Source organism: Acanthisitta chloris, unplaced genomic scaffold (assembly GCF_000695815.1).
Source record: "Acanthisitta chloris isolate BGI_N310 unplaced genomic scaffold, ASM69581v1 scaffold6838, whole genome shotgun sequence".
In the NCBI taxonomy this organism is placed as follows: Eukaryota; Metazoa; Chordata; class Aves; order Passeriformes; family Acanthisittidae; genus Acanthisitta; species Acanthisitta chloris.
This window is the reverse complement of record NW_008686641.1, coordinates 49786-68203: the sequence shown is the minus strand read 5'-3', so window position 1 is coordinate 68203 and position 18418 is coordinate 49786. Positions and strand designations below refer to the sequence as shown.

Below are 18418 nucleotides of genomic sequence, written 5' to 3'. Positions count from 1 at the left end.
TCCTTCTGTGAAATGCCAACCATCAAAAGTGTGGATGTGTTTGCTGGAGTTGGAAAGTTCTTTGTGGTTGGGCTAGGAGGAGTTTTGGTTGGGCTGAGCTTTGGGTTCACTGCTGCCTTCACCACACGCTTCACCAAGGACATCCGAGTCATTGAGCCACTCTTCGTCTTCCTCTACAGCTACCTGTCCTACCTCACTGCTGAAATGTTCCACCTCTCAGGGATCGTGGCGTAAGTGGCCCTGGGTCTTGTCTGCCCAGGGAAACCTTCTGGTTGTGTTTACTGAATGGTATCAGGCAGAGTTTGAAAGTTTGCTGAGCTGGTGATCTGTGTGTGATGAGTTTTAAAGCCTGTGGCAGAGCCACCTCCAAATCACAGAGGCGCAGTGTGTTCAGAGTTGAAAGGGCCTCATGAGCATCATGGAGCCATCAGGGTTGGAGGAGACCTCTAAGGTCATCGAGTCCAACCCTTAACCTGTCACTGCTGGAACCCCTAAACCCTAAACTATATCCTCTAGTGTCAGCTCCAGATGCCTCTTAAACACCTCCAGGGATGGTGATTCCACCACCTCCCTGGGCAATTTCCCAGGGCCTCAACACCCTCACAGGAGCTCCATATCCCTCTGGCCCTGAGGAGCCCAGACCTGGACACAAAATGTGTCCATCATGAAGACGGTAAGCAAATGAAGCCATGCAGTTTGGTACCAGCTCAGCACAGGAGTACTGGGAGATCTGTTTTAAAACTGCCAATGCTACTTTGGATATAAACCCTTCCTGCGCCTTGTAGATTTTATTGCCTCAGATGCTTATGCAAAATTTGAGCATTACTGAAAGCAATTCCAGCTCTGGGAATAGGTAGGAAAAACCTATTTAGAGGCATGCAAGGCAGAGCAGCGAAATAAATCTGCTGCATAATCATGGTGGGGCAGAAAATGTTCAACCCTAATGGTGTCTCCTTCTATCAATCTCAGTCTGCTGTAGCCATTATGGAACCCATTTGGTGTTCTCTTGAATAATGCATTGTTTTCTGCAGCAAAACAATGGCCAAGGCAGCTGATTCCTGCTCTGTGCCCTCCTAATTGCCAAGTTCCAAATGCCTCTCTCTTCTATCTGCAGCTCGAACAATTCAGCCCCTTGTGGTCAGGGAGTTGTGGATTCTAGGAAGAAGCTTTTGGCAGTTGGTTTCTTTGAAAAAATAGTTGGATTGCAAAAAAAAAAAAAAAAAAAATCAAGTCTACTTCAGCCAAAAAATACAACAGTCTCTGAGTGCAGCTCCGGCTGTGAAACAAATGGGATTTAGTCTGATTTTTTTGCCTTTCTTTTCCTCTGTGTTTTTCCCCTTGCCCTGGTGGCAATGTCCATTTGGAAGCCATGACAGGTCCAGTTATTCCCTCTCTGTGACCTTGCTGTGCCCTATACCCATTTTCCAATAAACATTCCCAAACCATAGCTCAGGAAGTGCATAAATACTTGTTGGATTTCTTAGTTTCTAGCTGGAACTATTTCCCTCACTATTTATTGAGGCATATGCAGAAACCCAAGTACTTGTTATTTTCCTTTTAGCCTGTGGTTCAATCCTGTTGCTGTGTCTGGCACAGCCTGGAAGGGATAAATCAAACCAGACTTCAGAGTATTTTGAAGTATTGGTATATTTTCTTTTCTTTAGGAGATGAAAGATGTGAACTCAAACAACAGTTGGGGGAAAGGATTTGAATCTTGGGCTCACACAAGATCTCATTCCTCAGCAAGAGCATCGTGACTTGCCCAAGTCTGACCTTTCCTATCCTCTGTTTTCACTAGAAAGTCCATTTGTAACCTCAGACAAACCCAAATGTTTCTGTCTTCAAAATAATTTGGGACTTTCTGGGGTGAAATGGGATGTTTGCAGTGCAAAGCAGAAGTTGCTTAGCTGTTCTCTGAGTAGTTCTTGGCTGAGAGGGTTTAGTTATGTCACCACCTCTCTCGACACCTCTTGGCATCTCTGTGGGTCACAGAGTCCCACTGAGCTGGGACCTCCCCAGTGCCCAGTCCAGGGGGATGTGCACTGCCCTGGTCCTGCTGCCACACTCTGCTGGAGCCAGGCCAAGGTGCCCTTGGCCTCCTTGGCCACCTGTGCACACTGTTGGCTCCCACTGAGCTGTGCCACCAGCACTGCCAGGTCCTTTGGGACCAATGAAATTCAGACAGTTTGGGCAACCTATATAGTACTTCATTGTTCTGACACCATTGGCCTGAGGTGAGAAGAGAATCAGTCCCAAGTGAGATGTCTACAAGCATCCCTAACTTGATGAAACCTATTTTTTCTCTTAAATGTTGATGTTTTTCTGTGCTGAAGTAGCAAAACGTCTTGTTTCTTTTTGCCTTTCCCAGCATCATTTCCTGTGCCATGGGCATGAAGCGTTATGTGGAGGCCAACATCTCCCTCAAGTCTCACACCACAGTCAAATACTTTATGAAGATGTGGAGCAGCGTTAGTGACACCCTTATCTTCATCTTCCTTGGGGTTTCCACCATCGGAGAGAATCATGAGTGGAACTGGCCTTACATTTGCTTCACTGTCATTTTCTGCCTCATCTGGAGAGCTCTAGGTATGGAGACATTAGAGATCTTATGTTTTTATATAGATATTATTATTTATGGGAGAGAAAACTGTGATTCCAGGGAATGCCCCTGCTTCTCCATCATCCTCTCCTGCTCACTCTGTGTTTCCTCTTCCATTTCCATCTATCCTAGTGGTATCCCCACAACAGGAGGGAGACTGTAGGTGTATACCTTGGGCTCACACCATGGGGTCTCTGTCTGCCTCTTCTGAGTGGCAGAGGTTTAGGGGGTTTAATCCATAACAAGCTCATGTATAGCAGCTTCCTTCAGTGGGAAACTGGAGGAACCTTCCAATAGCTGGAGAAGAGAAGGTTGTGTGGAGGTTGTAACTTTTGGAGGTTGATAATGTTGTGTGGAGATCTCATAACAACCTTCCAGGACCTGAAGGGGCTTCAGGGAAGCTGGAGAACTCTTTGTTTGCAACTGCGGTGACAGGACAAGGGGCAATGGGATAAATTGAAAGAGGGAAAATTAGATTAGATATCAGGAAGGAGTTTTGCTTGTGAGGGTGGTGAGACACTGTCCCAGGTCGCCCAGGGAGGCTGTGGCTGCCCCAACCCTGGCAGTGTTCACAGCCAGGTTGGCTGAGCCTTGAGCAACCTGCTCTGGTGGGAGGTGTCCCTGCCCAGGGCAGGGGTTGGGGCTGGATCATCTCTGAGCTCCATTCCATCCCCTAAAATTCTGTGAGTCTCTGAATAGCTGTGCCTGGAGATGCTGATCTGCTCTGAGATCTCTAGATCTCAGACATCTACCCAGCTTACTGCTGGAGAGATGAGAGTTGGAACCTAAAGTGTGAAGATGCTTCTGCTCCTACTCAAGAACTTCTGATCAGGGCTGAGGATAGTAGAACTGGGGAATTGCTGAGGTTGGCAGCAGCCTCTGGAGATCACCTGGTCCAACCCACTGTCTCAGTAGGGTCAGCTAGGCAGGACTGTGTCCACATGGCTTTTGGTTATTTCCATGCATGGAGACTCCACAGCTTTCCTGGGAATCCTATTGTAGTGTTTGATCAACCTCACAGCAAAAAAAGTGGCCAAGACTTGAGGCTAATTAGGAGAGAGAAAGGCATGAAAATACTCTCCTGATGATTGTGGCTGAAGGAATTCTTGAGATAAGTTGAGATGAAACCCCAAATCCTAGTCCCAGATTTTATAAATCACCAGATGAATAGTTGCATTGTGTTTCTCTTGTCCCCAGTTGTATTTTGAGCTGATTTGTTGTTCAGAGAGGCTGAACCTCCATTCCTTTTCCACACCTAATGAGTGCAGAGTTCCTCTCTCCTCATTTATGGATATTTTTATATGCTAACTCCATTTGTGACTATAACAACACACATTTTTTTGGCAAAGAATTGGAGAGCTCCAAACCATCCAACAGGATTTATGTTTACAAACCACTGAGTCAAGCAGAGAACTCAGATTTGACAGACACTTGAAGAAATTGCTGAAATAGGCCAGGCCATGATTAGCAGGACAGAGCAGAATGGAGTTTATTAGCTGTTAAGACATGCCAAGGTTGGTTTTAATAACTGCAGTACACTTGGGAACATGCTCATTACTCACTTGTATGTACATTCAAGGGGTTTATTGCCATTAAGTGGTTTCTCTTCAATTATTTTCTCAGATAAAAACAGTTTGGGGTGAATTTGACTTCTTTTTTAGCTTCAAAATTGTTCATTGCAAGATGTTGGAATCATAGTAAAATTAGAAAACACCCCAAAAATCCTCTGGCTCCTCAAGAACAGGGATTGCAGCTCAGATTTGCAGTGTGTTCTTGGGGAAGGACTCAGGCTGCAGCCAGGAAGGAAAACTCTCTCTGGCTAAAGTCCCACTGGAATTAAGTAAGAGCATCCAAAGAAAGGCTGAGAATTGTCTCAATGGTCCTAAATATAGTGTCCCTGTCCTGCAGCTCCTTCCTGGGGAGCTGGAAGGGTGTTGTGCCAAACCAACACTGGGAAACATTGGCTTGGGAAACTCCTGCTTGGAGATGGTGGTTGAGATTGGATCCTGACCTGCTCCGAGCCATCCAGCAGCTCTGGGTTCATTAATAATCAAACAATATGTGGATATCAGGGGAAATTTCTTCATGGAAAGATTGTCAGGCATTGGAACAGGATGCCCAGGGCAGTGGTGGAGTCACCATATGTGGAGGGATTTAACAGCCACATGGATGTGGCACTGGGAACATAGTGGTGGCTTTGGCAGTGCTGGGGGAATGGTTGGACTTGATGATCTTAGAGGGCTTTTCCAGCCTTGGCAATTCCGTGATGGATTCTGGACATGCTTGAGGCCCTGACCCAGAAATGAGAGATAGTGTTTCCTTGCAAGAATTGAGGACTTTGGGGTTGGCAGTGCTGGGGTTGGTGTGCAAGTGGGACCCCAGTCCTTCATCAGACCCTCCCAGTGCTCTGCAGTGTTTGAGAAATGGTTCTGCTGAAGTCTGGGGAATTATTTTGGTAGGAGAGAGATCATCTAAAAAGCAAAATACAGTCAGAGTCATAGATGCAACTGGGCTGGGGTGAAGCCACCTGGGAGCAACACTGGCTTTTCCAAGGGCATCCTGGTTTCCCAGGCAGGGCAGGGAGGAGCTCCAGAAGTACTGAGAGGAACCCACCCCTGCTCCCACCCCTTCTCCTTCCATTCCTCTGTCTCCATCCCACCTCTACTCTGGAATTCTTCTCCCATCTCATAGTATTGGAGTATCATGTTAAGGGGTTGGAATGGAGCTCAGAGATGGTCCAGCCCCAAACCCCTGCCCTGGGCAGGGACACCTCCCCCCGGAGCAAGTTGCTCAAGGCTCAGCCAACCTGGCTGTGAACACTGCCAGGGTTGGGGCAGCCACAGCCTCCCTGGGCAACCTGGGCCACTGTCTCACCACCCTCACAGGCAAAACTTCCTCCTCATATCCAATCTAATTTTCCCTCTTTCAATTTATCCCCATTCCCCCTTGTCCTATCACTACCCTGTCAAGGCATGACAGCACTAGTATTCTATGCTCATTCAGGCTCCTCCTGCTCTTTCCCAAGGTATATCTTCAGAAGGAAATACATTCAGCTCAGAATGATTAATTATGTGTCATCTCTTGGAGCAAACTGCCCTTGAATTAGTTTAGGGAATGCTAATAATAATTTATGAGGGAGGATTAAATGAAGACAAAGGCCAAGATAGCAGCTCAAGTAAATCTGGTTCCTTTAAATCATCAGCACTGTGAGCTGTGCAGTAGCTGCAGAAGTGATGTGAGGGATGTTTTATTTAACTTCTTTATTTATCTGTTTATTTTAAGTTACAAAGAACCTTCACACTGAAGAACTTCCCGTTGGCTGGTCTGGACACCAGCTCTGAGGAGCTCCAGAGATGGGGAAGGTGTCACAAGATTCAGTTAGTTGAGTTCATAGAATCACAGAACTATCCAGGTTGGAGGAGACCTCTAAGCTCAGCAAGTCCAACCATGAACCTGTCACTGCTAGAATCCTTAAACCAGATCCTCCAGCACCACATCCAGACACCTCTGAAACACCTCCAGGGATGGTGACTGCACCACCTCCCTGGGCAGTATCCCAGGGCCTCAACACCACAACAGGGAAAACATTTCTCCTCACATCCAACCTGACTCTGCCCTGGCTCAGCTCAAGGCCATTCCCTCTATCCTCTCCCTGCTGCCCTGGCAGGACACACATCCCACACCTCTCTCCAGCCCTGGCAGGAGTTGCAGCACCCCTGAGCCTCTTCCCAAGGCTGACCAAGCCACACTCTGCTGCAGCCAGGCCAAGGTGCCCTTGGCCTCCTTGGCCACCTGTGCACACTGTTGGCTCCCACTGAGCTGTGCCACCAGCACTGCCAAGGCCTTTGGGACCAACACCTCTGTCCCCACTGCTCCCCCAGCCTGGAGCTGCATGGGCTGTTGTGTCCCCAGGGCAGGGCCAGCACTGAGCCTTGGTGACCCTCCTGCACATGTCCTCAGCCACTGATCAGGTCTGTCCAGGTCTCTCTCTAGAGCTTTCCTACCCCCAGGCAGATCCACATTCCACCCAGCTTAGTGTCCTTTGCAAACTCCCTGAGGTCACTCACTCCCCATGCCCAGATCATCAGCTAAATTGTTAATCCTGCCCCAGCAGGGATCCCTGGGGAGCAGCACTAGAGTTCCCTATCCCCAAACACCTCCAGTGCTTTGTTTTCCTCGAACCATTGTGATGTACAGGCAAAGTTCAGGTGTGTTTAGCTGTGGATGTGTGGGAAGACGTTTGATATGTACATTACAAGTGCCCTCATTGTGTTTCTTTTACAAACACGCTTTGGAAAAGCAGCAGTGCTGTGGATCCAGTGAATCCCTGACAAACTCAGTGTCAGGCTGTGCCATCATTTCTCAAAATGGCCCTTAATCCTTGGGAAATATGTTGTTTATCACATCCATTGGCATTAAAATCACGACTTAGTGTTTTAAGGCCTTTTTGCATCTTTTTGCATCTGTTTGTGCATTTTCAAGTGGCTACAAATCACCTCAATTTATGTGTTGCCTCCCATAGCCTTAAATTCCTACAGGAGGATTCCTTAAGGGGAAGGAATAACATTAACACAGTTTATGCAAGCTACTCCTTGGAAACCTTTGGAGATAAGAGAGTAACTTGTGGCTAAATTGGTGCTGATGTTTTCCCTTAGGAGCATTTATGATCCAAGAAATGGAGTCATTTGTTATCACCAATGAGAATAAATCAATTAATGGTTGACTACTGTGGTCAGTCAATGATGTTTGTAATCCCCAAGTCAGAAATATGTTGGGGATTCTTTTTTATCTGGAAAAATCAAATTTCAAGCTGTTGGACTAGGTTGGAAGAAGAGCCTTTCTCCAGTGGAATATTGGGAATAACACAGAATGATTGAGCTTGGAAAAGACCTCTGAGATCATTGAGTCCAACCTGTGACCCATCACCACATGTCAACTAGCCCAGAGCACTCAGTGCCATGTCCAGTTGTTCCTTCAACACCTCCAGGGATGGTGACTCCACCACCTCCCGGGGAATGTGTCCCCTTGGGCCTCGTCAGCTCCTTGTAACTGATGTTTACCAATTCCATGATGTTTTACTGTAAATTAGATCATAGGATTATGAAGTTTCTCTGATTGTTCTATTTGTTAATGTGGCTCTACCTTCTTTCCTGCTTTCCAGGGGTTCTTGTGCTGACTTTCTTTGTGAATAAATTTCATGTGAACACCATCACTAGCAAAGATCAGTTCATCATAGCCTATGGGGGGCTAAGAGGAGCCATTTGTTTCTCTTTGGTTTTCCTGCTGCCTGACTTCCACAGAAAGAAGCTCTTCATTGCAGCAACGACTGTTGTCATCCTCTTCACTGTCTTTGTACAGGTAAGCCCAATATCTTCAGCGAGTTCTGACTTATGACACATCCAGCGCGTGATGGCGAAGGTTCTTCTCCCTCAGGCTGCGGCTATAAGGAGTTTTGCTTCTCCAGGGCTGAGTTGGTTAAGGAATTTTGGTGCTCCAGGGCTCAGCAGCAGCTCTCGGCATTGCTGTGACATCTAGTGGTAAAACCGTTCCTGCAGCCTTCTGTGGAATGAAGAGCTTGGATGTGTCTCTGCTCCTCTCTACCCTGCAGCAAACCTCGAAAGGCTTCTCTGAAACACCTTTTAGTTCATCTGGCAAACGGTGTCACGTTTGAAGGAGGATGTCGTGCAAAACTTGGGGTTGTTTCATCCCATAGGGAGCAAGGCTGATGTCCACCTGGTGTGCTCTAGCCCAGAAAGTCAAGAGTGGGTCTCCATGGGGCTGAAGCAAGTGGGATATGGGGGTCTGGGAAAGACATGATGCAGAAAAACTCCCTGGGAGCTCCTGGTCAAGTGTATGAGGTCCTTGTAGAGCTGCTGATCCTTCTGCCATGGGGTAGAGGGAGCAGAGGAGCTTTTGGGGCTTTGGGAGATGGTGGCTCATGGTGACACCTGCCAAGGGGCTGAGCATCACCCCTGAGAGCAAAGTCCTTCCACTTGGCCTTGCTGAGCCCCTCAGTTGGGTGTTGGGCACTTGGGCAATGTGGAGGGTTAGGTTGACTCTGTTTTCCCATATCCACCTAACCCTCATCAGGAGGCCAAGGGGCTTGGAGATGGGATCACAGGGCAGCAGGACCAGGCACAGCCTCAGACTGGAAGCAGAGAGCAGGGGACAGGGCTCAGGGCTGAGGGAGTGTGCCTAGGTGGAGGTTGGCAGGTTTAAAGATGCAAAATGAGTCAGAAATTGAAAGCATGTGGTCACTAAGTGTCTCATGCAGAGACATTCCTGAGCCTTAGGCAAAGGTTGTTTTAAGGCAGCAGCTCCATCCTGCTGAGGCTTGAGGAAATCCTTCCCAGGACAGGGAAAAGGGGAAACCTCATTGTTTTCAGGGGTGACCTCCTGGCTGCAAAGATGTGAAGTGACATATGTTGACTAGGGAAGATTGTGCTATATTTGCAGAGATAAACAAGAAAAGAATGGCACAGGTCACTTCAAAAAGCCTTATACCAACTTCTCTGTGGTTTCTTATGGTTTAGATGTCTATGAGTAGAAGAACTTCATGTGAAATTGTTGGGGAATTTAGGAGTGGGGAACTGCAGCTGATGATCCAACCAAGGCAAAAGGCCAAATTGCAGAGGTTCCACTTAATCCTTCTAATATCTATTATTTCTGAATTTGTGGCTTCTGTGTTATTGACTCTGAATAACGCCACATTTTTATTGCTATTAGCTATTAAAATGAGACATTAATTGTTTCTGCAATTAAAAATGTGTTCAGCTCTCCTCCATGCCAACATTTGTGACATTCAGAAGTCGTAAACATCAACTCCTCCATCACTTTTTGCTGTCAACATGTCCTAGAGAAATCATTTTGGACCAAAGCCAGACTAGAAAACACAAGAGCAGCACTTTAGATGTTCTCTCACGAGGCTTAAAGGACATTAAAACTTCCCCCCTTGACCCTTCCCACCAGGTGGATGCTTTGATTAGTCAACTTAGCCACTGGCTGCTCATCAAAGATCGTTGGAGTAATGGTCTGTGACACATAATGCCCAAGAAGAGAGCAGACAGTTGCTGGCTGAGGCCTTCTGAGATGTCTCAAGAATTATCATGTTTTCAGGCATTTGAGCTTTGATCATTTCAAGCCCTTTCCATCTGGGAAGCTCCAAGCAAACCACAGGCTTGACCTTGAAATTATTGGATGACTTGTTGTGGTCTTGGAGATGCCAAGATAAGGAGAGTGGAGCATTTCTTCTCTGTGCCTACCTCAGCCTGAAGCCTCTCTGGGAGCTCCCATTGCTCCTACCATGAGCAAACAAAAGGTTTGGGTCACAGTTGGGACAATGGTTTCTAGTTGTTGCAGCTTTGGAGATTTCATCTTGCCAATAAGCAAGGTGAGAGGTTCTGGCTCCAACACCAGCTCTGATCTGGCACAGAATGAGGTCACTGTGGGTTTTGTTCCAGTGCAGGTGCCACCAAGGACATTTGAGGTGAAGAAAGACTGATTTTTGTCTTTGTGGTTGCACTGCAGGGAATGACCATCCGTCCTCTTGTTGACCTATTGGCTGTCAAGAGGAAAAGGGAAAGTGCTCCCACGGTGGGAGAGCAGATCCACATTCGGGTGAGTGAGATGGTCCCTCTGATGTGTGGTGTGTCTGAGGATGGTCCATCTGACACGTGGTGTGTCTCAGGATGGTCCATCTGACATTTTGTGTGTCTCAGGATGGTCCTGAAATGTAGTGTGCCTCCAGGGAACCCACAGATCTCTAGTCTTACCCAAGTCCTCTGCAGGTCAGTCCCTTTCCAGGTTGGAAGCCCTATGCAGCTTCCTAACCATGAGCTTTTATTTGTGTTGTAAGAGCAGCCACTGACTCAGTCAGGCTGATGTTGCATCAGGCAGTGCACAAACATGGCAAAAAAAGATGATTCCTCACCCAAAACTTTATACTTTGACTCAAGTCCAATTTTTCTTCTCTCTAGAAAGAGTAAGTGAGTGAGACCTGGTTTATTTCAGGGTTAGGATCTTCCACATGTTCTCCAGTCCCATCACTACCATCAGTTTGGCTATTTTTTCCCAGTAAAATGAGAGTAAGGAGGATAAGGTTGGTGCTACATTGGAGGGAACCTCTGAAATTTTCCATCCCTGGGAATGTTCCAGGCCAGGTTGGATGGGGCTTGGAGCAGCCTGGGCCTAATGGAAGGTGTTCCTGCCCATGGCAGGGGGTGGGATGAGATAGGCTTCAAGTTCCTTCCAACCCAAACCAGTGTGACATTTTAAGTCTATAAGCCAAGGGTGGAATTTCATTCACCTTCACTCACCTTTCCTTCACCATCTAACCATCCAAACCCTGGGATTTCTAGTCTTAGAGGACTTCAGAGAGAGGCTCAGCTCCATGAGGCCACTCTCACACTCACCTGAGGCTTTGCATCTTCATCCATTGTGAAACAACTACATTTCTGAGTCTAATTGTTCAGTCCCAGTGATGTTTCTGTAGGAATGGCTCCTTCAGGAAAATTACTGTCATTAGAAACAAAGCCATTAGGGCTGAGGCCATTTATAAACCTGCTTGGCATCCTCACAATGAGGTGGCTCTGCAGGGCTTTGTCTGAGGTGAACAGAACAGCTCAGGAGGCTGAAGAGTCTTTTCTTGTTGTGAACAGAGAAGACTTTGCTCTTTTGTTAGTACATAAAGAGTAAATCATCTCTGAAATGTGTTTATTAGGAGGTGGGAGCTGAAAATGGCCCTGGAGCAATTCAGTTAAGAAGGTAACAGAGCAGATAGTTGGAAATCAGGGATGCAGAAGCAGATTTCTTCTTCAAATTTATGCCTCCATCTGGATAGTTGGGACAATTTTGCTGGCAGGAGTGATGATCTGTACGTATGGGGATGTAATTTCATAGGGTCACATGATCTTTGAGGTCTCCTCCAACCTTGGTGTTTCTATAATTCTATGTGGCCAATGATTTCTTGCAGTGGGAAGTGCTGAGAGAAGTATTTATTATTCCAGTCAAAGCATCTCCAGTTATATCCTGAACATAGAGATTTCCTGAGTCAAATTGCCCTCAAACCCTTCACTATGAGCATTTCCTGCTCCTCAAGGCCCAATGTGCAGGACGTGGAAGCCTCAGCCAACCTGAATTCATCAGAGAGCAGATCCCCTCTCTCAGTGATTATCCTCTGCTTGCCCAGACCTGAAAACAAACAGCCAAACCACTCATTGTCCTCCAGAACCAAGGGATACACATGGATTACTGGATGGGGAATTACCCCAACACTCCCTGTCCTTGTTTGCTGGCGCTGTGTGAGCTGGAAACATCCCTGGTTTGTGCTGGCTCTGCTGTTTGCTGGCTGAGTTCATCATGTATGCAATCCATGCACCCAGTGTACAGCACAATCCTCTCTTCTCCTCAGTTCTTGGATCACTTGCTGGCTGGAATTGAAGATATATCTGGACACTGGGGACAGTATTACTGGAAAGACAAGTAAGGATTTGCCAAAACACAACTGTGTACATGTGTAGAGAGAAAGGATGTTGGTTCCTATTCCCTAAGTTCCTACTGTGGAAAGCTGAGCCTTGGTCATCCCTGTGGCATGAGGGAAGGGACACAGGGGAAGATTTTCCTTGTCTATGTGTAGGAAAAAAAGGAGGTTGGTTCTTATTCCCTGAGTTCCTGCTGTGGATAGCTGAGCCTTGTCCATCCCTGTGGCACGAGGGAGGGAACAGAGGGGCAGATCTTCCCTGTCCAAGTGTCCTTGTGTCCATGTATAGGAAAAAATGAGGTTGGTTCCTATTCTCTAAGTTTCCACCATGGTCAGCTGAGCCTTGTCCATCCCTGTGGCACGAGGGAGGGGACAGAGGGACAGATTTGCCTTGTCTGTGTGTCTATGTGTAGGAAAACAGGAGGTTGGTTCCTATTCCCTAAGTTCCCACCATGGTCAGCCGAGCCTTGTCCATCCCTATGGCACGAGAGAGGGGACTGAGGGACAGATTTGCCTTGTCCAAAGTGGCACCAGGTTCTCAGGGCACTTTCCTCCTTACAGACACCTCTTGTGCATCACCCTAAAAAGATCCTTTCTCCTCTCCTGTTGTGTTTGTCCCTTGTCCAAAGAAATCTGCTGGAAGTGACACATACTCTGTCCCTGCCTGTGCTGCCTGTGCCCTCCTGCCTGGCCATGTGAGAACTGATGTCCCCAACACATTCTGCACACAATTAACATTAAAAAGATGAGCTTGCAGCACTTAGAGAGGCAATTACTTGTTGTGGGCTGAAATTATAGAGGATCTCTCCAGATTTCCGTGGCAAAATGCTCAATTTTCATTAAATTCTGGTAGCTTGTACAGTTTAAAATTAAAAACCCCACACTGAGATTAACCAAAAAATGCAAATAAAATATACTAATAGCAATCTGCAAGGTTTAGTTCCTTGACTGTGCAGCACAGAAGCAGCTGACAAGGATTTTCTTAGGGATGTCCATGCTCGGAAGGGCCACTAGAGGGTATGGGAATCACTGCTGAGAGGTATCCCAGCTCCTTGCGAGCTGTTCTTAGAGAGATCATTGATCTTAGAGTCTTTTCCAACCTAAATGATTCCATGATTTGAGCAGAAAGCAACAGGAAATGAGTCAAGAGGGAATCTGGTGGTGGTTAGATCTGGGGCTGCTGCTTGTGCTTGTGGCACTTCTAGTGAAGCTCAGGATAACTTTGGCACTTTGGGGAGTTTATGTTTAGGCTCTTGTACTGTAGGGCAGAAATTATTCGGGAGTGATCTCTTAGACCATCTGGAAAGAAGGTAATGAGATGTAATGGAATATGAGGGGGACGTTAGGTTGGATATAAGGAAAAGGCTTTTCCCCCAGAGGTGTTTGGGCACTGGAACAGGTTTAGGTTGGATGTCAGGACAAGGTTCTTCCCCCAGAGGTGTTTGGGCACTGAACAGCTCCCCAGGGCAGTGGGCACAGCCCCAAGGCTCAGGGAGTGTTTGAACAATGCTCTCAGGCACAGGGTGTGATGCTCAGGGGTGTCCTGTGCAGGGCAGGAGTTGGACTTGGTGATCCTCATGGGTCCCTTCCAACTCGATGATTATTCTGTGATTCTGGACTATGGGACAGGCACAGGCTATGCACCTGCAGGTTTGCTAAGGTGCGTTTTGATGCTGGGGATTCCTAGGGGAGGCTAAGTGTTGTTTTTTTCTCAAACAGACTGGAATATTTCAACAGCAAATACCTACAGAAGATCCTTCTCCGGGAGTACGACCAGCCCAAGTCGAGCATCGTGCTGCTGTATGAGAAGCTGGAGCGCAAACATGCCATCGAGCTGGCTGAGGCTGGGCAGCTGGGCCACGGCCCAGCACAGCCCTCCCTGCTGTGAGTAAACCTCAGAAAAGATCAGTAGATGGGTGGTGATTCTGCCCCTCTGCTCTGCTGAGACCCACCTGGAATCCGGCACACAGCTCTGGTGCCTCAGTGTGACAAGAAAGGGCAGGTGCAGCCCAGGAAGGACAGAGGGAATGCAAAAAGGGCAACTCATAAAAAAATGCTCATCCAAAAAAATACTTGTTTGGAGCAATCTCAAGTGTTCAGGAAACTGTCTAAAATTTGTGGCATTTTTAGACACCAGTAGACTCTTCATAATGAGAATTTTAGGATGTTTCACTTTCATCTTACCAAAATATTCGACATTTTCATTTTGAAACACTGTTGTATTTTGGCTTTTCATATTTTGAACAGGTTTCTCTTCACCACCTCCTTTTTGGAGCTTTTGGTGTCAGACACAGCAGAAAGACAACTTTGTCCTAGTCCTGGCAGTGTCCACAGCCAGGTTGGCTGAGCCTTGAGCAACCTGCTCTGGTGGGAGGTGTCCCTGCCCAGGGCAGGGGTTGGGGCTGGATCATCTCTAAGTTCCATTTCAACCCCTTAACATACTGTGATTTGCATCAGATCTGTGCCACTGTTGTGCTCCCTGGTGGATATGTTGGCTGTGGTGAGATCCCAATGAGCTGCTGTGGGCACAGGGATTTGGGATGCACTACTTGTGCACCTTCCAGAAAATGAAGTGTTCTGGTTTTCTTTACAGCAACAACGACAGGACAGTCATAACAGACCAAAAACTGGAGGATACTCCCAATCCTGATGTCCTGGATAACATGCAGGAGATCTTGGCAAGGAACCTGTACCGGATCAGGAGAACGGTATAACTCCTCCTTCCAGCTGCACTTTAACTGTCCAATCCCCCAAGTTACCTCCCAACAGCCTGAGCAGATGTTAGGAATATTTCCATAATTACCCCTGATGTCTCTTTGTGAGCAGAGAATAGTTGGCTGTGTGGAGCCAGCAGCTCCAGCTTCCAAGTCAGTGGCACATTTCTGTTGCAGTGTGACAGCTTTTCAAAAGTTCCCCCAGTCAACCTATAATTTCATGGAGTATTTTCAGCACCAGCACCCAGCAGCAGGGAGGAGAAAGGAGCGGCACATGGAACTTCAGGGTTAGCAGCTCCTGGTTACCTGCAGGGCAGAGAAGGGATGGGATTATCCTCATATGGCATTTTTTTCCCTATGGAAGAGAGCACAGTTGAGTTAGGAATGAATCTGCCACTAGGCATTTTTTCCATGAACCGGTACAACTGGTTTAAAGAGCAGAAACCCCACTTTGTGTTGAGAGAATCACTTGTGGCTCATGGCTGGGGTTTGACACAGCACCTAGGGCTGTGCATTGGAATTGCCTTAGCCTTAAAATCCACCTAAGCCTTTGTTTTATGGATTGCACATGAGCTGCAGAGTCCTTGGGGATGGGGCTGGTGTGGGCAGCTCAGCACAGAGAGGTCAACCACCCTTTCCTGTCCCTTTGCTGAGCCAAGAGAAGCAATGAGAGAAGGCTGGGAGGAAGCCTCTAGACATGGTGGAGGGATGAAGGTGAAGGCACAACTCCTGTTTGCACTTCATCCTGCCCAAATCTAGCCTCACTCTTTGTTATCCCAACTCTCTCTGGTGTTAGTGGGAGATTTGACTTTGGGATTTATAGTTCCTATTGGTTACATGATTTATATAGGAGCTGGGGCTGATGAACACCACTGCAGGGCTGGGCAGAGGGGCTGAGGGTGAAGACACCTTGAGCAGAGCCATTGCATTAGTTTTATGTGTCTCCTGAACCATCAGAGGTGCATCTGTCTGTCATTCAGTGATCACTTGTATGATTCCACATTTTAAAAAAAAGCAGAGTTTGGAGTCTCATCTCCCTCCAGTGGCGCTTTCCCCCATCCCTACCTCTGATATTTATCCCCAAAACTAGGCAGGATGGTTCCAGAGGTGAAGAACCCTGGAAGATGGAGGCAGTAGTGATGGGAGGGAAGGGATGATCCCACATCCAACAGCATCTCTGTGCCACACACAGGGACCAGCCTACAACAGGCACACCCTGCCTGGAGAGAGTGAGCCTGGGGAGCAAGCCAAGGAGATCCTCATCCTCCGGCACAAGAAGCTGAGGGTGGAAGTGAGTGGGAGTGACACCTGCAGCTCCAGGAAGGAGGTAAGAGGGAAGCAAGGAAGGCTTGGACCTGCAGGGACCATGCCCAGGGTGCTGCTGGCCCTGTGCAAGTCTAACTACAGCCTGGTCAGTGCTGATGGTATTCCCTTTCAAAGGCAAATCCAGGCTCTCAAGCCTAAATCACATTCCAGTTTGTAGGAAAAGCCAAGGAGAAAGTTCCCAACTCAATTCCTGCCAAACATGAGCCATCCTGAGCACAGCCCTGCTCAGTGCTCTGTGAGCACAGCCTCTCACCCATGCTAGGAGAGTTATTAACTGGGCTTCACTCTGTAGATTCCAAGGTCTGTTTGTCGCAGGTTTTCTGGGAGATTTCGTTGAAGATGGGAATTTGGTTCCCCCATTGTCAGTGTCCAGATGGACTGTAAATAGCTGAAACTGTTTGGTGTCTTTTTCCCCTTTGGAAAGGACAAAAATAATATTGTAAGCTTTATTTGTTCTGGAGGTAAAGGTTTTTGTTTTAAAAGCAGCTACAGTTCTGGGCAGACTTGAAGAAAGGAGAGGGAATTTTCCTCATTGTATTCCTGGGAGGACCAAAAATTTTCCCAGTTTACTGCTGGCCCAACTCTGCATTGGTTGATGTTCTGAACCAGATGATAAACAAGGGAAATGCAAAGTCTGTGGCTGGTGGAGACTTTTGCTGACCTGTTTGGAAATCAGTGAGAGAAGCTGAGCCAACATTTCCTCATGGAGAGATGAAATGGTCCAGGAATGGTGCACAAGGAGCAGACTTGGCCTTTGCAGTTCCTCCCATCCTCTGTAACTCTTCCTCTAGAGCAAAAGCATTTAACCTTTGCCATATTTTGCTCCAAAGCCCTAAGTCAGCAGCAGTATAGAATCATAGAATGTTCTGAGTTGGAAGAGGATCCACAAGGATCATTGATCCAACTCTTGGCTGTGCACAGGACAACCCCAGGAATCACACCAGGTGGGATCCCACCATGTGCCTGAGAGCATGGTCTTAATGCTCCTCCTCTGGCAGGCTTGGGGCTTGTTGAGCCATCCCTAAAATCCACCCACCTCTCCTAGTTTATGCCTTGATGGCTTGAGCTGGAGCATTGTCCAAGTGCAAAGTGTGGTCTCCATTCTGGGCAACCAAACTCCATCGCTAAGGAGAACAAAATGACCTTTGGAAAAGAAATAATTTCTTTATATAAGGATTTTCCATGACATCTCAAGAACTTGAGGTTGCCATGAGCTTTTCTCCACTCTGATTTCCTTGTGGAAATGCCACTCACCGAGGAGCTCCCCAGAACAGCAGCAACACACCAAATGCTGCTGCTTCCCCATCCCTTCACTCACAGAAAGGTGTTCTGACTCTTGCAAACAACTTACAAGATTTAATGTGATCATTTCCCTGCTGATTGGTACTTACAATTCCAAAGAGATAGGCAAGAACATGGCATATTCCTGTAGAACATTTGGGGTAATTAAACTTCAAAAGAGCAACATCAAACTCTGGCTGAGTTTGAGCACAGCATTCTCTGCTTTCAGGGTATGTGATTGTTAACCCTTGTGCTCCTGCTTTTCCCTTCACGGCTGCACTGGCTGGGAAATCTAGGAGCTTTGGGAAGGCTGTTTCTCCTGGTCCTTTGAGTGCTTGCAGCTTGGCCCTTCAGGGAATGGAATAGGAGTCACTCCAGTAGGAGCAGGATTCACTCTCAGGGTTGAGATGTGACTTGAGGATTCACTCTCAGAAAGGATTGAGTAGGATTGACTCATGAGTGGTGGCTAATGCCCTGTGAGGGTGGCAAATCCCCTGTGGGTTATGGAAAATGCCAATTTGATGCTAAATACTGACATCTGCCACCTCAAAGTCACTTGTTGGTGCTAATCACATCTCACTACAGCCACTTTGCTTCATGCCAGGCATAAGGAAGTAGATATCAATCCCAGACTGGTTTGGGTTGGAAGGACCTTAAAGCTCATCCATTTCTCCCTCCTGCCATGGGCAGGGACACCTTCCACTAGCTCAGGGTGCTCCAAGCCCCATCCAACCTGGCCTTGAAGAGAGAGGTACTAAATACTGGGAGCTGATCCCAGTGACACCTGTAAGGTTGACTCTAACCCAAGAAGCTTCAAGGAGAAGCTAGGCCTGGTTTGTGTCATCAGCAACTAATCTGCTAATGATTTCCTGCCTCATTTAACTGTGGATAGAAATAAGGTGATGCCTAAAAGTGATGGGATAATGTTCTAACAGAACAGCCCTGGAATATTAAGATGCTATTAGTTTTATCTCTCTAATATTATGTAATATTAAGGAGGGTGGGTGAATGCTGTTGCTT

At 47.2% G+C, this 18418-nt stretch overlaps 1 protein-coding gene across 1 annotated transcript in view; it reads left to right on the top strand.

The window, feature by feature from the left end:
• LOC103807526 (sodium/hydrogen exchanger 2-like) overlaps nt 1-18418 on the top strand; it is a 25041-nt gene that overhangs the window by 2318 nt on the left and 4305 nt on the right. The window contains 8 exon segments of the mRNA XM_009080259.1: nt 1-230; nt 2369-2586; nt 7761-7957; nt 10127-10216; nt 12009-12079; nt 13797-13961; nt 14671-14785; nt 15984-16118. Of these exon segments, the coding sequence (XP_009078507.1) occupies nt 1-230; nt 2369-2586; nt 7761-7957; nt 10127-10216; nt 12009-12079; nt 13797-13961; nt 14671-14785; nt 15984-16118 (1221 nt within the window).